Below are 25187 nucleotides of genomic sequence, written 5' to 3' on the forward strand. Positions count from 1 at the left end.
ACTGAGGTCATGATACATTCACAACAGGCAACAATGGCCAGAATAAAAAAATATGTCATTATGTAAATATTTTATTTATTTATTTTGTTGTTAGAAAGTACTTTATTTGAGTTTTTATTCCCCAAGTTGGTCTAAATGTTGTTTCAAAGGGTTTTCTACTAGGAATGAAATTGCCACACTGTATTCATTTATGTCTCCCTTGGGGGGAGTGAAACAAGCTGTAATGCTGCATTTACACTGCAATATACGGCATGGCACTACTCAACCGGACTTGCTCTTTCCTTTGTTTAACATTAGCAAAGGTTGTGTATAGTCCTCAACACCCGTTATTTTTATTTGGTAAGGTCAAGTGAGCTAAGCTGACACTAGAAAGTGGAAATGAAATATACAGACCTCTGATTGGACAGAGAGACGACACAAGCACAATTAATTTAGCCAAATTGATAAATAGACACTGTGGGTCTCAAAACAATCTATATTATTATAACATTTTAATTAAAAATGTAATATTGAAAATCTAACAAAATAAAGCGAGGTCCTGGTACGAAAAAGTGAGTTGAGTCAAGAAGAGCCGTTCCACAACAACAACATCCTCAGTGGAAACAAAGTATACAAATTGACTCTCCTTTTAGCTCTGCTTTGTTCTCCACCCACCACTGAGAGACATATGTGTGTCAGCTGCTGAATGCTACACTAAGTTCACCAGGTTACCTGCAAATGTATTTTCCTTTTTTTCGGGGCAACTTTTTCTGCAGAAAAGTAACATGTTGGACATTAAAGGGTAACACAGTCTGCACAGTAATTAGTAGAGCGAAAGCAGATCTATATCATCTTAAAACTAATTTAAATTAAATTAGTAAATCTCTGAATCTCTTTCTGTACTTATACAAACACAGCATTGATTTCATTTTATCGTATCTTCATGCGGATTATCTTCATATCTCTTGGCCCACTGGGAGAATTATGGCTCTAATAACTTTCATCCGAGGCCCCTGTAGCATCAGTAAAATGTTTACTACAAGATCGAAGAGACGTCTTTTGGTGAAGCCATGCGTTTGTTACGGAGCCATTGACTCAATTCTGTGTGTATAAATATATCCATTTCATTACGGAGGCCAGTCAAATATTTGTTTCGGCGGTTTTCCCCCCATATAATGTAAATTGCTGCAAGCTGTTGCACTTGGAAAATGTTTCCTCATAATGCTTTTCTGACTTCACATAAATCACAGCTAAATGTTGCATTCAAATGACTACAGACAGGCAATTTATTCTTGGCTTCCCGCGTCTCCCCCTCGAGAGTGGCTTGTGGCAAGAGGGTCGCTTCGGTTTTTAATACGACTGTCATCATTTGTTGACAGTTGTTCATCATAGTTTCCAAATTTATTGTGCTTTCTTGAGAGTATTTCTTTGTTTTCTCTGCAGTTATGACCACTGTCAAATTAAGTGAGGGGTGAAAACATGACAAGAATTAGGCCATATAACATGAGTACTTTTCTATTTTTAATTGCGAAGATAAATGGGGATTCTTATAATACCAATCCCTGTGTGATGTTAAGAATGTTGCTCAAGAGATAGTCCCATAACAACCTATTTACAAGTGTTTCGTTTGGCTTTCATGCTACAACATGTAACAAGACCCAGAGACCTGGAATAGCACCTCAAAGGGAGAGTGACATTTGTATTCCCTTTATAAAGGAGGATAACCAGAGGTGGAAGAAGTACTCAGATCTTGCACTTGAGTAAAAGTAGAAGTACCAGAGTGTAGGAATACTCTGTTAGAAGTAAAAGTCCTGCAATCAAAATGTTACTCAAGTAAAAGTACTAAAGTATAAGAATGAAATGTACTTAAAGTATCAAAAGAGTAGCCTACTCATGCAGATTGGCCCATTTCAGAATAATATTATACTTTGGCCCCCAAAAGAAGGTAGATTAAGAAGGTCCACAGCAACGACAACATGAAACACCCTTTAATTTACTGCAACGACATGTCGGGAAACCCCCTCAAGGGTGCCCCATGCATAGCGCGCCATCAAAAGCTGCTTCATAATTGCAGTTTCGTTGCTCCGCTCCACTCCGGGGGCGTCACGGATTTTATTAAGATGCTATGTTAATATTTGTCTACATTAATTTGTCATATTCTTATTGTATTTATTTTTTACATTTTAGAATAAAACATTTTAGTTTATTTATTGTTTTTTAAACATTTTTTTTTACGTATATTTCTGCTCGTGTTTACACCAAAATAAAATCGTTCTCGGCAATAAAGTGAATTCTTAATGTACATTTGAAACAGTGAAGTGGAATATGAACCTGTGAATGTGAACTACTGAGTCTGACAGACCAGGGGCCAGGGACGTGCACCGACATTTTGGGGGGCAGGTGCTCAAGTGAGAAAAAGGGCACTTCCCATAATCATTTATTTAAAACAAATTTAAAACAAAAAGTTAAATATAGTTGCACATCTCTGACTTACTGACCAATTTATTTTAATACCCTCACACTCACGCAATTGTTTAATACTCAACAGAATTCTACAAAATAATCAGCTAACACAGAGACAATGGTCTTCTTTAGTATTCACAATGCACAAGAGCAGGCAACAAACTAGTACAATTAATAGTTATTAAATGAGCAGCCAACAATCAAAATTATGAAGTTACTGTTTAAGGACATTACAGGCAAAAAGATCGTTTTTTCATGTAGCCTACTTGTTATTTTGGTCTATTTTGCTTCCATGTTTTCTTTCACTCTAATGGAAATAAAACTTCCAAGAAACACATATAAATGGTGTTCGTTTTACTACCATGTCTGAATTCATCTATAGATTTAAAGCTAATCTGCATTTAAACATTACATTTCAGGGAAAAATACTGACTTGATGTAAGTAACTATCTGGGGAAGTTGTGAGGTGATGTGTTTTTTTGTTTTATCCTTTTCACCTGCAATGCCTTGGTAACTGCATGCAAATTAGCGCATTTTAATTAGGCCTAGTTAACGCCTAATTTGCATATCAATGTGGCGATTGTGATGACGTTATTAGATACACATTTTACTGTATTCACTTTAAGTGTCTCCCCTTAAGTACAGTAGGCCTACATTAGCCTGTATGCATGATAAATTGCCTTAGCTAAACCTTGAGCTAACTTATCCATTAGCTAGTAGCCAGTGGCGGCTGGTGGAAAATATTTTAGGTGGGGCTGTGGAAATGGTGATCAAACAATACTAGGGGGGTCCTGGGGGATGCTCCCCCGGTAATTTTTTTTGGAGAAAAGACCCCTTAAATTATGACTTCTGGTGATGTTAGAGGGGGGGAAGGACAATTTGAGGCTTAAAAATATGAGAAGACTGATCAATACCTCCATAACTTCAGTGTGGTTAGAGCTATGAATCTTCCAAAACTTCCAAACACCTTGTCCTGGACATAGTTTCTACAGCATAAACTGTGCAACAGTACAGTATGCCCACACAAACTGCAGAACACCGGGGCTTTGGGAACACTGATTTAATTCCCATTTAACCTGTTAAGGGGCTTTTTTCCCCTGTTTTTTTTCTCACGAAACTGTGTCTCAGGGCTTCTTAAAATGTAATAAACTATTCATGTGTCCTAATCAGAGGAAACACATCTAACTGATGATATGAACCATGTTTACCGAAACAAAACACAAGTCTCACAAGAAGCGTCTAAATGAGCCCTGAGCGAAAAAATGCTAACACACTCTAGGTATAAATCAATCGATATACTTATCGGATATGCACAAACAAGCTTACAAGCTGAGATTCCACATATTCTAGAAATATAAGTATCATCACTGAGCGATCAGAACTCGCAACAGGGGAAGCAAATACAGACATCACACAATGTAGCTTTAGGTAGCAAAACATGGAGATATGCTCACCTTTTGCAGAATAACAATTCTGATCAAAAACGAGAAAAACGCAGCTGAAGGTTAATCCATAGGTTAATCCAATGTGTCTGTCACTTTGAAAAATGATTGATGATCCATAATTCCATTTTTATGTCAAAAACGGAGTTTTCATTAGCTGCTAATGGTAGCTTCCAGAGTGTATGACAGCTTCCTGTTTTGTCTCCTTGGATACGAGTCCAAACAACTCACAGACTGCACCGGGCGCTCACGTAGGAGCCCTTTGACTATCAGATTTGACGACGCTGATTGGCTGAAATTATGTTTCGGCGGCATAGTTTAAAGATAGCAACAGTTGGCTTCTGCTGCACTTGCTGCACTCTCGTCTGGACGCTGTGCATCGCGCCCAGACGAGAGGGAGTAATGACACACGGGCAAGGCCAGGCAGGAAACATGTGACTTATCAGTAACTTTAGACATCGTAACACAATTTTAAACGAGATTTTATTGTAGATTATACATTTTACTGATACCAATTATATAATATTTACCTTGTTTATTAAAAAAAATTAAAAAATTAAAAAATATATTTTTTAAATATATTTATTTTTATTTTTTTTATTTTTAATGTGGGAAGAGGGGGGGCGGCGCCCCTAGCGCCCCTATGGGCCGGCCGCCACTGCTAGTAGCCTACCTTAGTTAACTATATTTGTTATTGTCTTTTAGCTGATTAGCTGTAAACTCGAGGCACTGGCAGTTTAGTAATTTGTTCATCACCACTCACCTTCAAAATAAGCCAAGAAAAGCCGGCATAACATGGGACAGTAAAGTGGGAGGTGCTGCTACCTGTCTGTCTGAAGGGACTGCCGATGTCCGCACCGCTGTGCAGGAGACGTGGAGGGAGAGAGGGAGGGAGGGAGAGCTACGGAACTTCACAGTCTAATCTCCCGACCTGATATTTAAATTTTGTATTCAATCAATATATTTTTGGAAAGGGAAACTGTGCGCAAACAGCAGTAGATATTCATTTATAAAAAAAATTAAAAAGGGGGGGAAAAGGGCACTTTCTCTGGAGGAAGAAAAAGGGCAGGGGCTCAAGCCCACTTTCATGTCTATGTGTGCACGTGCCTGCCAGGGGCCTCATTTATAAAGGGATATACGCTCAAAAAATGGCGTGCGCCAGTTTCTACGCAATGTTTGCGATTTATAAAATACTAACTTGGCGGGAAAATGTGCGGTCCTCCGCGCAAACTCTAACCCATGCGTACGCACTAAGCACACAAACGGGAGAAACTGCGACACCGTTGGCAGAAAGAATGGAGAGAAATATGTGGAAATAATACCATAAATAGAATGTTACCTCTCATTTATCATAGGCCTAAATGAAGAATTCATTTTCACAAATTGATTAAAGCCAATCTTAAAATGATTCAACAAACGCCTGTTTGAGACTCCTCAGTGCACACAAAAACATAACTTGGAGAAATAAATAAACACGGATATGTTATTGATCACCCCTCGATTATGTTCTCTTGTTAAGAAATGTATTCTCATAAATGATGGGTAAACAGAAGGACAGAATTACTTTAAACTGACGCCGTTTTGCATTTCTATAGGTTGTATACGAGCATGGTTTTATATATTATCATGTTTAATCATGTTTTATGCCGTTTGCCAATAGCCTACTTGATAAGTCGCTCGTAAAACACAGGAGGTATGGAAACTAAGAACACCATACTGTATGTGGTCAATTGTACAGCTAATATAACACAACACATTAGTTGTATTTCCTTTAACTGGTGGATTATGGATATATAGTTGCTGATCGAAAGCTGGAACACAAACCACCAAATACAAAAAATAATTCAGATCCAGTCGTCATGACTCCACTCCGGAGGGATTCCCCGATCATTTCTTACAGTTTCTCATCAAGGGGGTGTCTCCTGTCCCCGGTACAAACACACTGCCTGAGGAAGGTTAGGCTATGTGTATTTTATTTTCCATTAACCTTTTTCGGACCACTTATTTATTTATTTTGGTGACGATCCGACCTCGATGCTGCTACTCTGGTTCAAACTGCATCCACCAAACAATATGATTTATCTCGACCTCCCCAAAATAACCAAAATCTGACACGGTGTGAGATGTCTTTTTTAGCTGTTCTGTCGTAATTTCCTGCGATCTTCTTCATGCAGTCAGTCAAAATGAATGAATGAATGGGCGTTTCTTTGACTATTTATCGGCAAATATGGGCGTTACGTGAAGCCTGCAAAAGCTGCGCCGCATTTTGAGTTGATTGTGATTTATAAAGGGAAACCGGCGTAGGATGTACCGTACGCAAGTCCTACGCAGTCTTTTATGAATTGGAAAGTGTCGGTGCGTATTTATTTGCTTTGTCCTACATAAGCAACCTTCCCACGCCAATCCTACGCAAGGCCTCATTTATAAACGGTGCGTACGCACAAAAGATGGCGTACGCCAGTTTCTACGCACTGTTTGCGATTTATAAAAAACTAACTTGACGGGAAAATGCTGGACCCTTCTCGGAAAATGTGCGGTCCTCCACGCAAACTCTGACCCATGCGTACGCACTAAGCACAAAAACGGGAGAGACGAGAAACTGCGACACCGCTGGCAGAAGGAAGAATGGAGAGAAATATGTGGAAATAATACCATAAATAACATGTTACCTCTCATGTATCATATATGAAGAATTCATTTGCAAACATTGATTAAACCCAATCTTAAAATGATTAAACAAACGCCTGTTTGAGACTGTTGAGGTATAACATACAGAGATATGTATATTGTATGACTCCATGTAATACTGTGTACCATATTGTTAGTTAACTTAAGTATAAGTTATCAGTGGGTCTCAAACGGTTTGGTCACGATTAATGTAAATAAGTATTTCCGAGGCACACGTTTATATGATCATTATAGGTATAAAGAAATAAGAGGATAAATTAAAAACAGGTATGAAATACTATATGACAGTAAAACAAGAATACAGTTTAACCTCTTAAGCCCGGCGATCCCCCCATTGGACCCCTCCCACCGTATTTTCGAGATAATGTCTCAGGGCTTCTTAACATTTATGAAACTATTAATGTGTAGCACCAGATTAACGGGAAGAATCTCAGCTAACTGAAGATATGAACCATTTTTACCAAAACAAAACACAAGTCTCATAAGAAGCGTCTAAATGACCCCTGAGCGAAAAAATTCTAACGCACTGCGGCACACAATTCAAGATAAAGATACCCTTATTACTTATCGTAGCTGCACATACAATATAGCCGATTAAAGCTGAGACTCCACGGATTATTTAGGTATAGTATCATCACTGAGCGATCCGAACTTGCGACAGGGGAAGCAAACACAGACATCACAACACGTACCTTTACGGAGCATTTACGGCAGATCGTCTCACCGTAGCTGTCAATTAGGTCAAAAGACGTGTTCAATGGCATTAAAACTAAATAAAAAAATGCTACAACTGTTAATCCATAGGTTGATAATGTACCTGTGCCTTTGAAAAAATTATTTATAATCCATAATTCCATTTTTTATGTAAAAATCGGAGCGGAAAAGTTAGCTGCTAATGGTAGCCACCAGAGTGTATGCAGCTTCCGGTTTTGGTAACGCGTCACTCTCACTCCTTATTTGTTAACGTTTTGGTGTGTATATAACTTTCCCTCGATTCCATTGGCTCTAGCGGTTATAAAGAGATTTCATTCAAAATCGAGCAAGGGGCGCCAGAGATAGGTCAAATCCACCCAAATGACCCCAGAAGTGTTTTTTTTTGGCTAAATCTCTCTAAAAAGGTCAAATTTCACTTGTTTTGCATCAATCTTGATACAGGGTACTTGTTATATGTTGTACTTTGGATTCCTAAAGCTTTTAGTCTACTAACCCATCATCCAAGGGTAGTTTTCACTATAAGTAAAAAAGAATTTTTGGACGGACACTATAATTTACAGTTTTTTACTATGTAAAATCTGAATTTTCTTTAAAATAAAAAACATCGATATTGATTCTGACTTTTCTACATCCAACTCACAGGTTTAGCATTACTTTGAGAATAAAGATTATTAATTTAACCCTTTTAGAAGGGAAGATATGGTCATTTGTTCTGGGAATGTCATTTTCGAGCCTGAGACCTGAAAAACAGGCTCAGGGCTTAAGAGGTTAAAAGGGGAGTGATTTGTAAAATATCCATAAAGAAAAAGTAAATCTGTTTACAGTTCTGTTTCATATGGGTGTTGAGAGATGTATCCATAGATGTCTTCATTTTGCTCTCAAAGTGCACCAGATTGATGCATTTAATTTCAATATTAAAAAAAAAATCTTCCCGGGGGAGCATGCCCCCGGACCCCCCTAGAGTAGGTTAGGTCCACACCCCACTTATGAAAAATAGCATTTTACCTCTGCTTACACCTATATGTTGTGAGCTGATTATCGAGCCTTAATTGTATGAGTCGCGGGTACACTGTGTATGTGCGTGTGGGGAGTGTTGCCATAGAAAATTCCACTGTAGCGCCCGGGACATGAATGGAAAACCCTAAATGTTTGAGCACCCTCTATGAAATCTCTGGCGCTGCCACTGGCGGGAACAACGACCAAAAACTGACAAAGAACACAAGGGAAGACAGACCTACAAACACAAGACTAATAGAGACAAGACACAGCTGGAGGTGTGGGGGGGTTGAAACACAGGGGCAACAGGTGAACACACTCAAACAATCAGGCACAGGAGGGAAAACAAAGCAAGTAAAACAGGACAAGACACAAGGAGAAAAGGCATTTCAAAATAAAACAGGAACACAAAAACACAAAATCATGACACCTATGTTGTGTTGCAAAGCATGTTCGGTTTTACAAATAAAACCTTTGTTACTATGAAAGCAAGTTGTGTTTAAAATATCTGGAATTATGTTAGGTAACACTATACACTAGGATTATTTTGAAGCTTTTTCGTGTTAACTTTTAATAAGAAAATATTTTACAGTCACACTGACATAAATCTATGTCCTTGCCAAATAATGATATCGCTGTCATGCGCTGATACATAACTCATAGTAACTTGTTACAGCTAGAAACAATGCATTTTGCAGCCTTGAAATTAAAAAAAATTTGAGTTTTGAGATGACATTTGGTGGTTCTCTCATTACAAGTGACATACAAAAATGTGACATAAATAAAAGGCCATTTGGTTTTGGAGCACATCATGGTTCTTGGCTAGTGACGCCTTTTTCGGGAAGCCCAGATGCTAGACGAGGTCCCTGGGACTTGTTGGGTCAGAAATCTGTTGGGGGTTGGGAGATGTTGTCAGTGGTCCCAGAATTGATAGCCACACCCGTGTTTCCTGGTCAGACTTGGCAAACTGGTCAGATAGATGGTCATGGGAAAAACAAGGGACATTGGATTTGCTTCAAATGAAAGGCTTATTGATGAGTCCTTAGTCAGTTTTGTCATGCATAGTTGTAGATCAACTGTATGTTAATTTCCTGTTAAAAGAAACATTAAGAGTCAATTATTGTAGTTGTTATTAGTTGGTAGTGGTGATCAATTCAGGTCCCATATGGTCTAGCGGTTAGGATTCCTGGTTTTCACCCAGGCGGCCCGGGTTCGACTCCCGGTATGGGAACTTTCCTTTGGAAGGACTGTGAAGACTTTCCTTGTTATTACTCCAGGGAGTAAAGCACAGTATCCCCACACTTCTTCCCAGGTGCTTTATAGCAGCTGTTTACTGCCTTCCTTAGAGTGGGAAGGTTTAAATTACTATATTTCTGTGTACATGTGTGTGACAAGTAAAAGGGGATTCGACTTGAATTTTCCATTTCCTTTTGGCAATTCAGTGGATTAAAAAAATTATGATTATAAGGCGTAATATGGCACGGTGTCAATGCTGCTTTTTTTTTATTGTGGTACTTTTTAAGGCCCCCTAAGATAAGATAAAATAAGATAAGATAACTCCCTATAATTACCACAACAGGGTTAGGTCTTAGGGTTTTGAAGCCTTACAGCAGCAAAGGGACGGTACAACACCAAGTGAAAGATAAGAAAAGCAAGATGTATCACTGAATATTTGAATAAAATGATAGCACATGTGATATATGATATTGCACATAATATTGATTTTGCATAAAATAAAGATATAATGCAAATATTTCTCAGAATTTGGAAACTCAAATGGCAGAAAGTATTAATAGTGCTCTCAAATGCAGCTTCTCACCTTAAGGAAAGGTTTTTGGAATTTAAAAGAGAAATAGATGAGAATGAACACTCAATGTTCGGCTTACAGTTACGTAAAACACAGAGGTGGGAAGTAACTAAGTACATGTACTCAAGTACTGTACTTAAGTACAATTTTGAGATACTTGTACCTAACTTGAGTATTTCCATTTTATGTTACTTTGTACTTACTCCACTACAAATCAGAGGTAAATCATGTACTTTTAATCCACTACATTTGGATAAATGATGTGAAATATATCAACTATTAAATCAGACTTTAGTTACACCAAGGGTACATTCACAAGCTACCCTGCAGTATACAAAGTCATTCAAACTAGCTGCACCTTCACCAGCTGTAATAACACTTTAATGCATCAGTAATTATAATCTAAACATATAATGTATATTATTCTGAAATTGACCTATTTGCATAATGAGTACTTTTACTTGTGGTACTTTAAGTATATTTTGTTGCCAATACTTTTGTACTTTTACTTGAGTATCATTTTGAATACAGGACTTTTACTTTTACTACACTCTGGTACTTCTACTTTTACATTAAGATCTGGGTACTTCTCTCACCTCTGTTAAAAGGAATAATCCAATATCAACATTGTGTTCCAATTAAAAAATAGAATCCCAAATATGCTTTGTGTGTCAACAATGACACCAGCAGAGAGAGAGGAAGACCCCTATGGAGACAAAGACAGGTCAGTGAGGACATCCTGATATAAAGAGACAGACACAGCTAAATACCCCAAACAGATTACAGCAAAGAAGAAGCAAAACAGTAGCCTTTCTGTATGAAACCTGAGCAAATCTGTTTAATAATTCAAAATAATAGTATTGAAATGAAATATAAGGCGTTGTTTAAGACCATCTGCCAAATATTCGATAGTTACAGATCCTGAATTATCTTGTGTTTTATGCGAACGTTATCTGTAAATCTTTATGGTTAGAAAACTGTTATTAGCATATGTCACTGATCTGACATGCTGTAGACCGAAATAATCTACATAATAGTCTGCAATAACAACAACAATCCTTAGTTGCAGCCCTAATTATATACACAGTAATGGCTTCAGTTGTTAATTTAAAGGGACTGGCCATTAAGGTATTGCACTTCCATAAACTTGAGGGACATACATGTTGTTTTTAAAAAGAGTGGTCCAAATCAAAGCAGGCTGTGATATCCTGCCTTTTATTGTATGTGTCTCCAAATACAGTGGATCATACATTAACCATAATGCAACCTAATAGCATGCTTCCTTCCTCCCTTTCCTCCTCAATGGCAACTCCTTTCTAACCCTACACCTCAAACTGACATAACCTTGAAAACATTCATTCCATCTTTAGTAAGCTTGCTCCAGAGAAGACAGGAGAGAATAAGAAAAGAGAGGATAACTCCTAGTGGTGATGAGTAATCTGTTAATCAGTGGAGTGCCATTAGGTACATTTTGGAAAACAAAATACAGAATATGCCCTTTCCAACAACTTAGAAGAAACAAGATGTCACTCACTTTTTTGGCTATGATGTGATTGGGGTATATTCACCAGCGATTATAATGAACAGTACGCTCGCAGACACTATATTCATCTTCAGAAAACTAGTGTTGACACAGAAACCAGAGTCCTTGTCCGGATACATTTAGAAACCATGTTGATTGTAAGACAAATTCAGTGTATGGTAAACCCACTTTGGTTTTAGCAACAGTTTGACATTTTTATACTCACAAAATGTCAAATTTCTGCTGCGTCATGCTCTGCATTTTTCCCGCTGATTTTTCTGATAACTCATCTCGTGCTACGTCTTAGCCGCAGAGTCATGGATTCAACAGATCACCATTAATCACACCGTGACCTTCCTCTCAACCAGGCCCATATAAAGCTCATTCATCCCCATTTGCCATGCAGCTCTGCGGGTCGATAATTGGCAAAGCAAAACACAGATTAAACCCAATTTGGAGGATTTCAACTTGAAGCTTAGCAGAGACAGCCGGGGCTCAGGCTGAACTGGAGTTCACTGCGCTCTGGTCCTCTCTGCCTGTCTGAGGCTGCACCGGGAGGGGACCACAAACCTAAATCAAACCAGTCTGTTCTCTGTTTGTGTTTGCGTGCGTGTGTGAGTGTGTGTGGGTAGAGAGAGAGAAAGGGGGAAAGATCATGCAACAATGCACTTCTCCATGCTTTACCATCCCTAATAGAAACCAACTTCCAGCGTTCAAACTCCATTTGTCTCATTAACCTATTAGCTTAAAGTTTAATTGCAGGATGTCGTAAAATGATTTGGTCTATGAGTAATGACAATATTTCAGCTGCGTAATGGCCAGAACAAAGCAAAGTAAAGCTAAGTTAAGTGAAGCCGGTTGTTTTTCTTTCTCACGCCATGTCTGGGCTGCAGATTTGGGCCTTTACCTCGCCACATCGGTCGGGTAATTGTTTACTGGCAAGGTTTTTGATGCATGAGGGCAACAACACGGCAGGATAACAAACTAATGACTAATTTCATGGCTGTTGAGTCATTTTAAAAAGGCCATCACAAGGATCAACTTTAAAGAGCCACTGTGACTAATCTGACAGCACTCTTAGGTATGGTCAACAACATATAATTCCCTTGTAGAGTACAAAGAAAAGTGTATTAAGATGTCTCAATGTCAGCTTTTAAGTGACTTTAAAGGTCTTTATGAAAGCATAATCCACTTAAATTATGTTCATCAAACTAGAGGTTCAAAGCACAACGGGACACATTCCTCTCTGCAACCATGGGAGATGACCCCTAGGTGGCAGCGTACCTTCTGAAACCTCCACCACTGTAAAAACAAACATCACTCCAATTACAAAACCTCCTCAATTGTCCTCCCTTTTATTTGCTCCGCAGGGCAGAGAAACTAGATGACAGTGCGTCCGAAACCTCGATAAGTTATGATCAGCTGCCCCGGCCCTCGCTGCTGCCCTTTAAACAGCAGCTTGATAGGATCTGTGAGGCGCGCTGGGCATGTATAGTGTTACTCTCATCAAAGGGGACTGAATGGGGGTGAATGGAGGATGATGTGTGTACTGCCTCTGCTTAGTGGAGGCATTTCCAGCTGGCGCCAGGGCAGAGGAAACCCACTGAGACACACAACAACACACACAGACACAGGGGTCAGCCTGGATTCACCCTCCTCCACCTCCGTGCCTCTTGGCCTCCACCGCCTCCTCTTCTTCTACCCAAAACCCCCTCACCCCCCACCTTCTCTTCCCAGGCCTGGCCGCCTCTCGTCTGCTCTTTCTCTCTTGTTCATCTTTTCTTTTGGGTTTCCTTCCTTCCATCTCTCTGCTGTTCCTTTTTCTCCTATTTATCAAACTTACACTTTAATGGCATGATACACTTAAAAATGCTTTAATGGCAGTTTAGGATTAAAAAGGGTCTTTGTGTGAGCGTGAAGAAAAAGACACAGCTATCAATGTACTTATAGTGAAGTGTAAGATCACCTTTTTGTGCCATTTTCTTCTTTATGACAGTGGACAGTGTAGAATTGAGAGGGAGAGAGGATCAAAGGTCCCAGAGCTGGAATAAACCCTGGGAATTTGCGGCTGCATTAAAAAAAAAAGATAGTACAGAGAATATAATTCTACAGTGACATCATTTCAGAGAATGAAAATGTATCTAGTGATTGCAAACAAAAATATTTGTAATTATAAGTTTAAAAGCTTTTACAATTCCAACAAAAGCTCTACATTATGGGAACTATTCGTATTAACTTTCTTATTGAGTCAGACGACAATATGAATGTCATTCTCTAGGCCTGTACATGATGCTATTTCAAGTCTTTAGGTTGACTCATATTTAAAGGTCCCATATAATAAAAAGTTAGATTTTCATGTGTTTTTGATAATAAAGCAGCTGTAAGTTTTATATCAATACTGTGAAGGTATCAATACGCCCAATTAACGTAGAAATACAAACAGACAAGTTTCTAAAAGTACAATTTAAAAATATGTTATATACTTTAATTTCTGCTACAGTGACGTTATAGACATCTGCCGGTAATGATGGAATTGGGATGGCAAGAGTGCAGATAAGGAAGACACGGAAACAGTGACCAATCAGAGCAGACTTCAACGAAGGGCCGTAAAGAGACAGACACTGAAACAGAGCGTTTCAGACTTTGGATAAGTACAGGTATTAACAAATAGAGAGTACGAATAAAGTGTTTTTTTATAGCTTAAATGCATGTAAACATGTTCTTATAAAAAACCCCTGCCAAAAATTATGAAACTGAAAAAGAGCATAATTTGCCCCCTTTAATGTACAAGAGTGGTATCATTCTGCTCATGTAATGCTCCGCTAGAATGCAAATAAGCATATTTCCCAAAAAAGAGATTAAGAGTAAAAGTAAAGAAATTTCACTTCAAACTGTTTGTTAAGCTCTCCATTCCAACGTCTTCTGCCTTTGATCCAAATCTACTCAGCTTCAGAATCAGAATCAGAATACCTTTATTAGGTCTACTAGGGGCTGCTGTGCTGGTTGTATAGGAAGGAAGGACCTGCGGAATCTCTTGTTATTGTATATCACATCTTAGTGATATTCTGAAGGTGCTCGGGAGCGAGCTGCATCATAACGCCTCCAGTCTGATCAGCTTCAGGTGAACAGAACAGTTTTAAGATCACCACACAGCTTTGTGCGTCCTCTTCAGGAAAGGTAGATCAGGTCTAGGAGTAATGTGATGTTAACAGCTAAATGACTCTTGGCAAGGCCTTCCCTCGCAGTCTTCAGGGAGGAGTTGGAAGGGGGAGCTCTGAACGGTCAGGACAAATTAAAAAGCCAACCTGCTATTTTACTGTTCAGATCTGTTGATGCTATAAAGCAGGAAAATGGGGCTTGGCGGCCTTTACGTGACTACTCGGCTGATTTTACGTGATTTTCCCCCGGCACTGAATCTAAGCCTTTTTGGCACAACATGTTATGCCTTGACCAAGCATGGGATCTGTAAATGCCCCAATAAATATGTTTTAGCACTTTATTTAGTTCCATGCCCTGGGCCAACAGCATCTAAAGTATGTCACCCAGCAACAGAGGGGAGAAAAAAGACCCTACAGGCTAAACAGGGCGTAATGTAGATTTAATTAACAAGCTAAGCATGGGCACGCACGCACGCACACACACACACACACACACACACACACACACACACACACACACACACACACACACACACACACACACACACACACACACACACACACACACACACACACACACACACACACACACACACACACACACACACACACACACACACACACACACACACACACACACACACACACACACACACACACACAGCAGAAGGTTAATGATTTCAGAGTCACACGCACCAGGCACGGTTCTAACAAGGCAACACACACACAACATTCGAGCCACACATCCCTGGGTTTAGAGCGATGGTGTGAAAATATGTGAGTGTAAATGAGATGCAGACAGGCTCACAGCAGTGGAGAGAGAGAGAGAGAGAGGGGGGAGAGGGGAGAGGATGTGGCTTGGCTTTGAATTTCTAGACTTAAATTTGAGGAGGAAGGAATCATATTTTGAATGCTATGCATAGTGAGCATTTTTTAGCAACAGACTGTAAAAGGAGATCTATATTTCTTTCAAAAGAAAAATGTAAGAGTGAAAATTAAAATGTATTCCTATGCAGAACAGCCCCCCTGTCAGTGACACAAAGCAATACATATACAAACGTTAGTAGAGAGCGTTGGAGGGACAAATATGGGAATAACTGACAATTAAGTGTTTAATTATACTCAGCTAATTGTGATTTACAGCTCTGTGTTAGTTTTGTAGAAGGGTGCTTTGTTTTACTTGAGCATAAGGCTAAAGAATGGTAAGATACTCATGATGCAATTGAGGGTTGATGGGCAGAACGATGTTATTCATAATTAATTATTATAATAAACCCATAATTAGGTAAAAATTAATCGTTTCATAAGATTTAATTAATTGTGTGCACCTCAGCTGCTGATTTGGAGCAGCTGAGGTGAGGAATGACTTTTGAAGAAAGTTTATAATATCTTTAGATAAAATCTTAAAATAAGAAAGTGTGCTTTAATTTAACTGGAAATAATTTGTACCTATTCATCCAGATATTTTCCTCACTCATTCCATCTTTCAGAAATATTATAGTGTTTGATTATTTCTATTGATGTTTTAATATGTAAGCAGCATTTGAGTGCTGTGGCTGATAGGGGTGTAGATGATTTAAACATTTGTATTCAATGTTATTGAATATACAACAATAAATTATATTTGATATTTTGACCTATGTATCTTCAAGTACTGTACGCAGTAACTACAACCCGCACACATTCTTACAGTATCACTATTTTAGTTACTCTATATTACATTACTTTTACTTTAGTATACTAGTTAACTTGAAATATAAGCATTGAATTTAAGTACCTCAAAGTTGTACTCAAGTACAGTTGAGAAAATATATTAGTGGTGAATGAGAGGGATCAATAATTACTTTTATTTCTGTTCAGACGGTGACACTCGGGCAGATGGCGCTGATGTAAACGTTTGGCTCCAAAGAACAAGCTGTGCTGCGATCTCACATGAAGAGTTTTACTTTTCTCCAAAATAATGAAAGAGAAAAAGCAGGTTCAAACAAGTGACAGAAGATCATTTGGACAAATTACAAGATTTGTCAGAATATTTTGAGATACACAAATAAATGGATGTACAATGGATTGAAAAAAACTAACAACATAACACTGTTCATGGAATAAATAGAAACATGTGAAGACAATTGAAGTTTTTAGGTAGTACATCATAAGCACTAATTACATCTACTGCAAGATTAGAGCCGCTGCTTCATACATTCATATAAGGATCATGACGAGTCAAACCTGTGGGTAAACTGTACATGCTCATTTACAGCGGCAGCAACATTAACCAAAAACACAATTTAGTAACAAAACAAATCATTTTCCAGTTTTTACAATCAGCTTCGAGTATGCTGTCATTTCAGTTTTACATACAAATATCTCAATTTGTTCATTATAACAGAAAGTAGCTCACACAATCATATAGAATAATAACAGTTATCAATTGAAAAGTTGTACAGAAAGTTTTCAGGCTCATTCACTTGTTGAACACTTTATACTCATATTGGAGGTTGTAGTTGGTGATTTTGACTATTCGGAGACTATCCAAAGCCAATGTGTAAAACGATTTAAAATACATTTAGTCTGTTTTCAACTGTAGACGCACACTGAACTGCAATTTACAGTCTCCAGATGATAAGATGAAAAATTGACTCATTTCGACAGAAAATGTAAATCGTCAATTATAGTTCCTTGCCTGTGAGCACATTCAATGCTGATTTCATACGTTCCCCTCTAAAACTAAATGAATAGTGTGAGATAACGAGACGCAGTGATGGGGAGAAACTCGCTGTATGTCATTAAAAACTTGTTATCTTCTCACTCTGAGCTCTTGCCTCGCTTCTCTCACCTCCAACAACTCCACAAATCCTACAGCTTACGCATACACACATGAATACATATATAAAGATGATACATACTGTATATGTGCCCATGTGAAGTATGAACGCGAGGGTATACACACACACTGAATGCAGATGTCTGAGATTTTCTCATGCCTCAGTAACACTGTAAAAGTCAGGCACATTCTCCAACACTTTAATAACATTCCTGCCTCCAACCACAACAACTCACCACAAACACACACACACGCACACACACAAGCGCACACTCACACGCACGCACCTACGCACGCACACACACACACACACACACAGTTGGGTATTAGCTTGAATTGAGTATTAACAGAAAATAACTGGGGAACTGTGTGGTTTAGCTGATGGTTGAACTTTCATTTGTTATACAGACACCTTTGTACAACGGCATATCAGGGCTAATACGGAGTCAGTGAGAAGGGTAATACTTTAAATACATTTACAAAGAAAAGAAAAAAACGTGGATACATCTTTGAGTGAATAAAGTTGTATATTTACTTCACTCAAATAGATGACATTATAATCTAAATATATATTCTATTGAATTAACAACTTAATTACTGTTAGTAAAATCTCTGACTTGCCCCTAACATGCCATTGTACCTAAAGGTTTTGGAGCACCAGTATAAACAACTGATTTAATGGTCTGTACGAGGAAAGAAAACAAATCCTAAACACAGGGTCTCAAAAAATAATCTACGCTGCCTCCCCATCATCATTTCCTGCTGTAACACCTGTCCGCCCCTCACTACTCTCCCTCCTGCTCGCCTGTCAGCAGCTCGCTGCGTTGGTTGGTCACCTCGGCCTCGTTCAGGGCACTGGGGACTGGTAACCATGCCGATGGCAGTTCAGGTCCGGTCCTCTTCACCTGGTTGAGGTGGCTGAGCGCAGCATACAGCCCAGCGCCGCCGTGCACCCCCGGCTCCTCCTGCTGCTGCTGCTCAGTGTAGTACATCTCCAGAGCGGCCGGGGTGCAGTGCTTCTGCTGTTGGAACAGAAACACAAACACGTCTTTGTTGGTTCCACGTAGGGGACACACTGCTCTGAACATAACACAAGTTTATCCCAGTAGAATATACATAAATAAAAAAGACACATTTATTTATAAGGCTCAACTCTTTGTCAGGGGAAAAAAGTGAGAACAAATGTTTTTTTCGTTGTTTTTTATGCACCGCACATTTTCCTACAAATCAGATTGGAGGTGTTTAAAATACTTAATGTAAAAGAATGTTATCACAGGTTGCCATGTCCATCTCAGATCATCCTTCATTAGAGGACAAAGCATCCTGTGCATCTTTAAACATTTGCCTATAGAGATAAAAGCTTTTTAAGGAGGAATGTTTTGAGAAGAGATTTCAAAGCAAATGTACCAAACCTGAGGTCAGCAGGTAAGTCATTTCAGAGTTTTGGGGCCTGGACTATTTGTTTTTAAAGTGGGTGATTATGTACAAGACAATGCGTGTGAATTAAATCAAACAAACTGAGCATCCTTCCTGTCAATATATTGTTATGGAGAGAGCACACTGAGTTGTCTTGACCTCATGAGTGTTTCCATCGTTGAGGATTCACTACCTGACCTTCCCTCTCAGCAAGGACTCGAACCCTCCCAAAAGCACAGCAGAGACTTCGCCTTCCTCGATCCTCTTTTTATGTCTCCAACAACCCATTAGCAGGAAGAAATGCTGAAAGCAACTGTAACCGGCAAAAACTTCAAAAGCCTTGCCCGGAAGGTCCCCCCCTCCGCCTTCCCTTCCTTGCTTCCCCCTCACTGTTAAGCCTTTAATCACAGTTTAGTCACGCTCAGCCCTAATTAAAGACCCCTCCGATTCACAGGCGGGCGTCCCAATCTCTGCCTGAGCAGAAAGCTGGCTCTGAAGCTCCCTCTGTCTCTCTCATTTTCCTCTGCGAGACGGCCTCTTTAACTAACATGCGTGGCAGCGGCGGCTCGCTACACGATGCCTCCAAGGTGTTGTTTGGAGATAATGAGTTTGAGTTCCCAGCTCCAGTTTTCTGATTGACTGAGGAGAGGGTGTGCCGAGAAACAAAGCACCCGCTGCATTGTAGACTGTGTAAGGACTATTTGAGTGGGAGTCGCACGGACCACTTCGGCCTGGATAATCAAATAAAAAGTTTGTAATAACTGAGGACAAGAATATTACAGAAGATGCTTCTGCTCATCTGTGCTAAACTGCAGGATGATGATGGCCATTAAGATTTTTTTCTCTACCTAAATCATATGAATCCACCAATATTTGTGTAGTGTGGGTGTGTGTATGTGTGTGTATAAAAGACAATGTGTGTTTATGCACAATTAATTTCTGCAAGGACAGTAAACATGAAATCAAAAATGGCATATTCTAATAATCAGTGTTAAATGGCATGTGTTCTCATCAGTGTGTGTGAGTGTGAGTGTGAGTGTGTGTGTGTGTGTGTGTGTGTGTGTGTGTGTGTGTGTGTGTGTGTGTGTGTGTGTGTGTGTGTGTGTGTGTGTGTGTGTGTGTGTGTGTGTGTGTGTGTGTGTGTGTGTGTGTGGCAAACCTTCAGGATGAATCCCTCTGGGCAGGTAAGTTGGTCATACCACATAGCTTTGTACATGAGCAGGAGGAGCAAGCTGGTCAGGAAGGCCAAAGTGATGAGGATCAGACCTGTGACCTGAGCAACAACACACACGCACAGACATCAGTTTAGCAACAAGTGTCATTAATAGTTAAAGAATAGGGTTGGTAATATATTTTATTGTCAGAAAATGTCATAAAAAGACCTGCGTTAGTCTCCTAACACTTCCTGGCCTTGTGTCTGTGATCACCACTCTGTTCCTACTGAGGACAGGTAAAAGCTGTCCTGTTACATTTTCCCAATTAACTAACCTACTGTCATGGACACACAACTTTTCCTGGATCTTAGCTTGTTCAAAAAGGGAACAGATCGAAAGTCATTGGGGGAAAGTGCACTGGGGTCAGTTTGCATGTTACAGTAGATGGCTATTGATCCGCTCAGCTGCAGCACATTCCTGAAATGTGTCACTACGATCAGGTTGGATCATGGTGTGTTCTTACCCTGCACAACTAGCCAATAACACACCATCTTCCCATGACAAGAAGGTAACATGACAGGTTGGTTATTTTGTGTCCTGTTTAGTAGTGTATTGCACTCACTATGTCAGCCTGCCAGATGCTGTCAGTTCTATGCTGTCATGTGACCATAATCGTATTTGGACAACAATGGAGCTCTATGGTACAGAGGAATAAACAACATCAGTGTTTGGAAAGTGAATACATGTAGGTGTGATCCATCAATTGTTGGTCATGGTCTTATCATGAGACTTGGAAATCATACAATATTGCCAGGCTTATCTTTTAATCAGAACATCAGGCTGTTGTAGGTACCTTGGCTTTCTCTGTAACATCACTGTAGAAGTTGATATTCAGCTTCTTGATATTGGGAACGTAAGGCTTGTTCTTTTTCTTCTGCTGCAGCTGATATTGTGTTGATGTCTTCACAATGACCTGCAGCAGAAACAATCCACTGTTACTGTGACTCCTTTCATTTCACATTATGGTTGATGATGGATGATGTTGTCCTCGGTGTTCAGTGCTGGTTCAGTTTGTGTATCCATTAAAAAGGCTATTTAGCATGTCTAAAAATACACAAACATGATTTGCAAAAGCAGCCTGCTTTAATTGATGCCTTAAAAATACATCTGGGAGCTGCAAAGTGTTTTTTATGTTAATGTTTCAGCAACATCTAATCAGCCTGTGGAAGATTGGGAGCTGCTGACTGCATCGTCAAACTTAAATATAATCGTGAGGGCTTTCTTCTTGCATTACGCATTCAAAGAGGTACTTGAATGGGCTGATGCCAAGGGTTTAACCTGGTACTGTACGTTATGAAGGGTGAATACAGCAGTCTCAGTGTTGGGATGCTTGCTCATGCTTGGAAGGTAAGTACGCCCACATGAATTTTAATGGTGTTTGTCCAGGCGAGTTCTAAATTGTAATCTCTTAGCTATTTCTGTGAGCTGTAATGGGTTTGTTGTAGTCGGCATGCAAATCAGAAATGAGCCTTTGAGAGAAAAACAAACATACGTAGAAATACACATAAACAAACTCACAAACACTGACCCAATAAGCCTTACTTACCCTCTCTGCGTACGACCTCTGGAGCTGGCTGACCTCCAGGGGTGTGATCAGCGGGATGTTATCAAATCCGTCGTCAGCAGACGGCTGCTTCTCCAGTTTATCAGACAGATTGCTGCCTAACTTCACCATGGCTGCTTAGCTGCCTGAAAATGCCGGGATTGATCTGGAGAGATGGCAGGGGGACAGGCAGCTCAGGTCAGACTGACTCAGATTGTGTGCTCTATAACCAAATGCGACAGCTGCTTGAAGCTCAAATCTGGGATGCTGCTGCTAGGACACAAAAGAAGGTGAAAAGAGGACAGTGTACTGAAAAAACAGGACAGGACTAGAGTATAGGCCACACAAAAGTAAGACCCGAATAAAAAGACAATTCTTATACTACAAGAAATTAGTTTGATTAGTCAGCCTTTTGGTGCAGACTGACATATCTCACCAACTATTGTATGGATTGTATCTCAAATCTAAATGATCTCCCCCCTCAGAAAGAATAGTTCATATTTTAGTGGTCAACATTTGGATTTGTCCAATATTTTTATTTATAAATAGGAATCTGCAAAACCTATGGCCTTCCCATCATGAGCCTGTAGCATTCTGAGTGTTTAGTGTAAATAAAGTGCATATATTAGCATACTATCATTCTTAACCAACACACAAAAAATATTATTTTTGAAATGTCATTGTAAAGATGAGCATGTTGACATTTAACACAAAGCACAACTGTGCTGAAGTACAGCCTCACAGAACCACCCGCATAACTATAGACTTTATGTTTTTAGTTAGGTAAAGCAAATAAAACACTATCAATACATATAAATAGTAAAAACAACAGTTTGCTGTTCGGTTATGTTCTGGATTATTTGTTGGCTGGAAGCTGCGACCTCCTGGGGTCTTGACTCGTTGCCTGGCAACTGCTGAGAGCCATTATATTGTCCAGCAGAAAACCCACTGTAAAACCACCACATGTGATTTTACAGTACAACATCTATATGAGAGGTGTTTGTAAGTGGATGTAGTTAAGTTTGGACTGAGCTAGGCTAGCTGTTTGAAGTCTTTATGCTAAGCTAAATTACCAGCTTCTTGCAGTAGCTTCATATTGTAAAGATATGATAACAATATAGAGCTCTCATCTCACTTTTAGCAACAAAATAAGGGTTATATGACATAAAATGTCAAAGCATTCCTTGTAAACATGTTGAAGTAGAAACCCAAAATACCTGTATTAACCTTAAAAAAAAGGGTATGATGTCACCCTTAATAACTGTGTAATTGAGTGAGGTTATGCCAAGTAAAATTATAACTAAGTGGAGAAAAAAAACAACTTCAGATTTCTATTTTCAACCATATGCTCTCCTGCTATACAATCCAACCATTTAAAGTTAACATGTTTCATAACCACTGTGAATTATTTATTTTGTAAACTTAAGCCCAATCTCTCTTCTAAAAACTTTTATCTAGAGTTTCAAAATCAATGTGTAAATCTAGCGCTCCACCAACACGGCGCTGAACGCCTCTCTGTGCTGATAATATTTATATTTTCTCTCGATCAACTGATCACCTAAATGTGGAGAGGAGAGGAGAGGATCCACTTATCTCATTCACACAGTGCAACACAACACCTTCCCACAGCCAAGGACCCCACAGGCCCCACTGACGCCGGTGACTCACAATGATGATCCACTCACCAGGAGGCAAAGAGCTACAGTTTATGCTGCGGGAGACATCCCTGGTGCACAGGAAATGTGTTTGTTACAAAGGAGATACAGGATCATTAACTAAGGACTCCAGACACAACCAATGTGAATAAATGATCTGCTAATGAAGGAAGTATGTTGTCATGAACTGGAAACACGTAAACCAAATTAACAAATTTGATTCTGGAAATTTGGAGTTTAAAATCTAACTATTATCCAGGTTAATACCCATTATTACATGGTTAATAAGACATTCTAAATTATTATAAAAGAATAATTCAGAGTGGCGTAAATGATGAAGGCGTATTCTCTGATGCAGAATTTGTTCATATTTTTTAATTTTTAAGCAGTTAAAGAGCAGCTTTTGTCAAGTGACCAAAAGGATGCTAAGTGAGAAAATGATTCAACACTACAGTACTGCTTGGTGTGTCCTTGTGTGGGTGGCTTAAGTGGTCATCTGTGGTGACCACCGTTTTTCCTCCCCACAGTTGGAGGGAAGTGTGGGTATGGTGAATCATCCTGAATCTGTGATTAACAAATGAGCCGGCTGTCAGACACTCAGTGCTCCCACACTCACAGGAAATGAGTCCAGAAAATAAGAAAAATTACTTATTTTAAATACAGATTAGTAAAATCCTGTTAATATTCAAATGATGGCATGATTATGGCATATGTTTAAGAGCTAAAAACAAGGCAGGGGGGAGAGAGGTATCTAAAGGTGAAGACGTACTGTGTTATGAATAAGTAAGAGCGGGCTGTCTATGTCTTTCAAGTTCTTCAGGGTTCACTGGTCATGCATATCTGAACTTGCTGCATTGAAGACTGCTGCAACAAGATGTACAGGCGTGTAACCAGGAATCAGGAAGCAGAAATGTAGCAGCAGCACAGGAAATATGGAAGGCTGATAAAAATATATAGGCTAATCTATATAATTAGGGCCTATAGATATGAATTAAATATTTGTCCAGCTGCATACTTTTACAATCTTCAATCACCCACTGTAAATGTTCTATATATTAAGTCTTGAAGGATATAAAAGGCATGTTTGATGAGTTGCTGACTTAATGCATGTAGTCTAAAGCAAAAAGGACAATAAATAGATGCGTAGGCTATTTATCTGAAGCCTCAACGTGGAGCGCCTATTACAACACAATTCCGCCTGCCACAGAGAAATAGAGCCTTATATTTAACCTGATGCTATGTTTTTCCATTCATTCACTAAAGCAGATGAAAATTCATGAATCACCTGCACTAAATCACGTCATGTAGAAACAGCTCTCCTATGGGGAGGTTTACTGCAGCAGTGCACGCTCTCTGGACCCGCAAACACGTGTGTTTGATACGCAAATAAACGTCTACGCACTCAGAAACATTCATTTATGAAATATAATATAAACTTACTGTGTGTCCTGTGCTCTCCGGTGGGCTCTGGATGTGATCGGACCCCGGTGATGCTGACGGGGACTTGGTGTGACCGCCGGTTGCCGTGGTGATGTGTGATTCACGGCAGGACTGCGCACGTAGTTCCGCCTCGCGCTGCTCGGTGCTCCGGTGGAAACAGCTCTGAATGCGCATCTTCACGCGACTCACAGGGACTGTGGCTGAGCAGGAAATTGCGTCTTTGTCCGTGGGAAATAATCATATCTCGGTGTAATGTGTGTCATTAATGCAGTTAGACTATATATTACGGTGCAAAAACACATTTTATAAACCAGTTATTAAATAGCTCC

General features: G+C 39.4%; 1 protein-coding gene and 1 non-coding gene across 3 annotated transcripts; one reads left to right on the forward strand and one right to left on the reverse strand.

The window, feature by feature from the left end:
- The first annotated feature begins 9441 nt into the window (after window positions 1-9441).
- Window positions 9442-9513, forward strand: trnae-uuc. Its single transcript has one exon. It is a non-coding gene; the product is annotated as a tRNA-Glu (tRNA).
- A 7182-nt stretch (window positions 9514-16695) lies between these two features.
- Window positions 16696-24995, reverse strand: caly (calcyon neuron-specific vesicular protein). 2 transcript variants are annotated; one of them, XM_034120353.1, is made up of 5 exons: window positions 24859-24995; window positions 21767-21929; window positions 21014-21133; window positions 20166-20279; window positions 16696-18609 (listed from the first exon to the last, which is right to left on the reverse strand). In XM_034120353.1, the coding sequence occupies exons 2-5, from the start codon at window positions 21893-21895 to the stop codon at window positions 18376-18378; spliced, it is 597 nt and encodes a 198-aa protein (XP_033976244.1). In that variant the 5' UTR covers window positions 21896-21929; window positions 24859-24995; the 3' UTR covers window positions 16696-18375. The 2 variants fall into 2 exon arrangements, with proteins under 2 accessions (XP_033976244.1, XP_033976243.1); XM_034120352.1 differs by having other exon boundaries at window positions 16696-18612.
- Between the last annotated feature and the right edge of the window lie 192 nt (window positions 24996-25187).

The sequence above is a fragment of the Trematomus bernacchii genome, unplaced genomic scaffold, assembly GCF_902827165.1.
Source record: "Trematomus bernacchii unplaced genomic scaffold, fTreBer1.1, whole genome shotgun sequence".
In the NCBI taxonomy this organism is placed as follows: domain Eukaryota; kingdom Metazoa; phylum Chordata; class Actinopteri; order Perciformes; family Nototheniidae; genus Trematomus; species Trematomus bernacchii.

What these genes read in the sequence shown, in the direction of transcription:
- caly (XM_034120352.1), bottom strand. Translation starts at nt 21,895, where the DNA reads ATGGTGAAGTTAGGCAGCAATCTGTCTGATAAACTGGAGAAGCAGCCG. An exon ending in AGAGGTCGTACGCAGAGAGG is followed by an intron (nt 21,134 to 21,766) that starts GTAAGTAAGGCT and finishes TTTCTGCTGCAG; the next exon opens with GTCATTGTGAAGACATCAAC. An exon ending in CAGAGGGATTCATCCTGAAG is followed by an intron (nt 18,613 to 20,165) that starts GTTTGCCACACA and finishes CTGTTCCAACAG; the next exon opens with CAGAAGCACTGCACCCCGGC.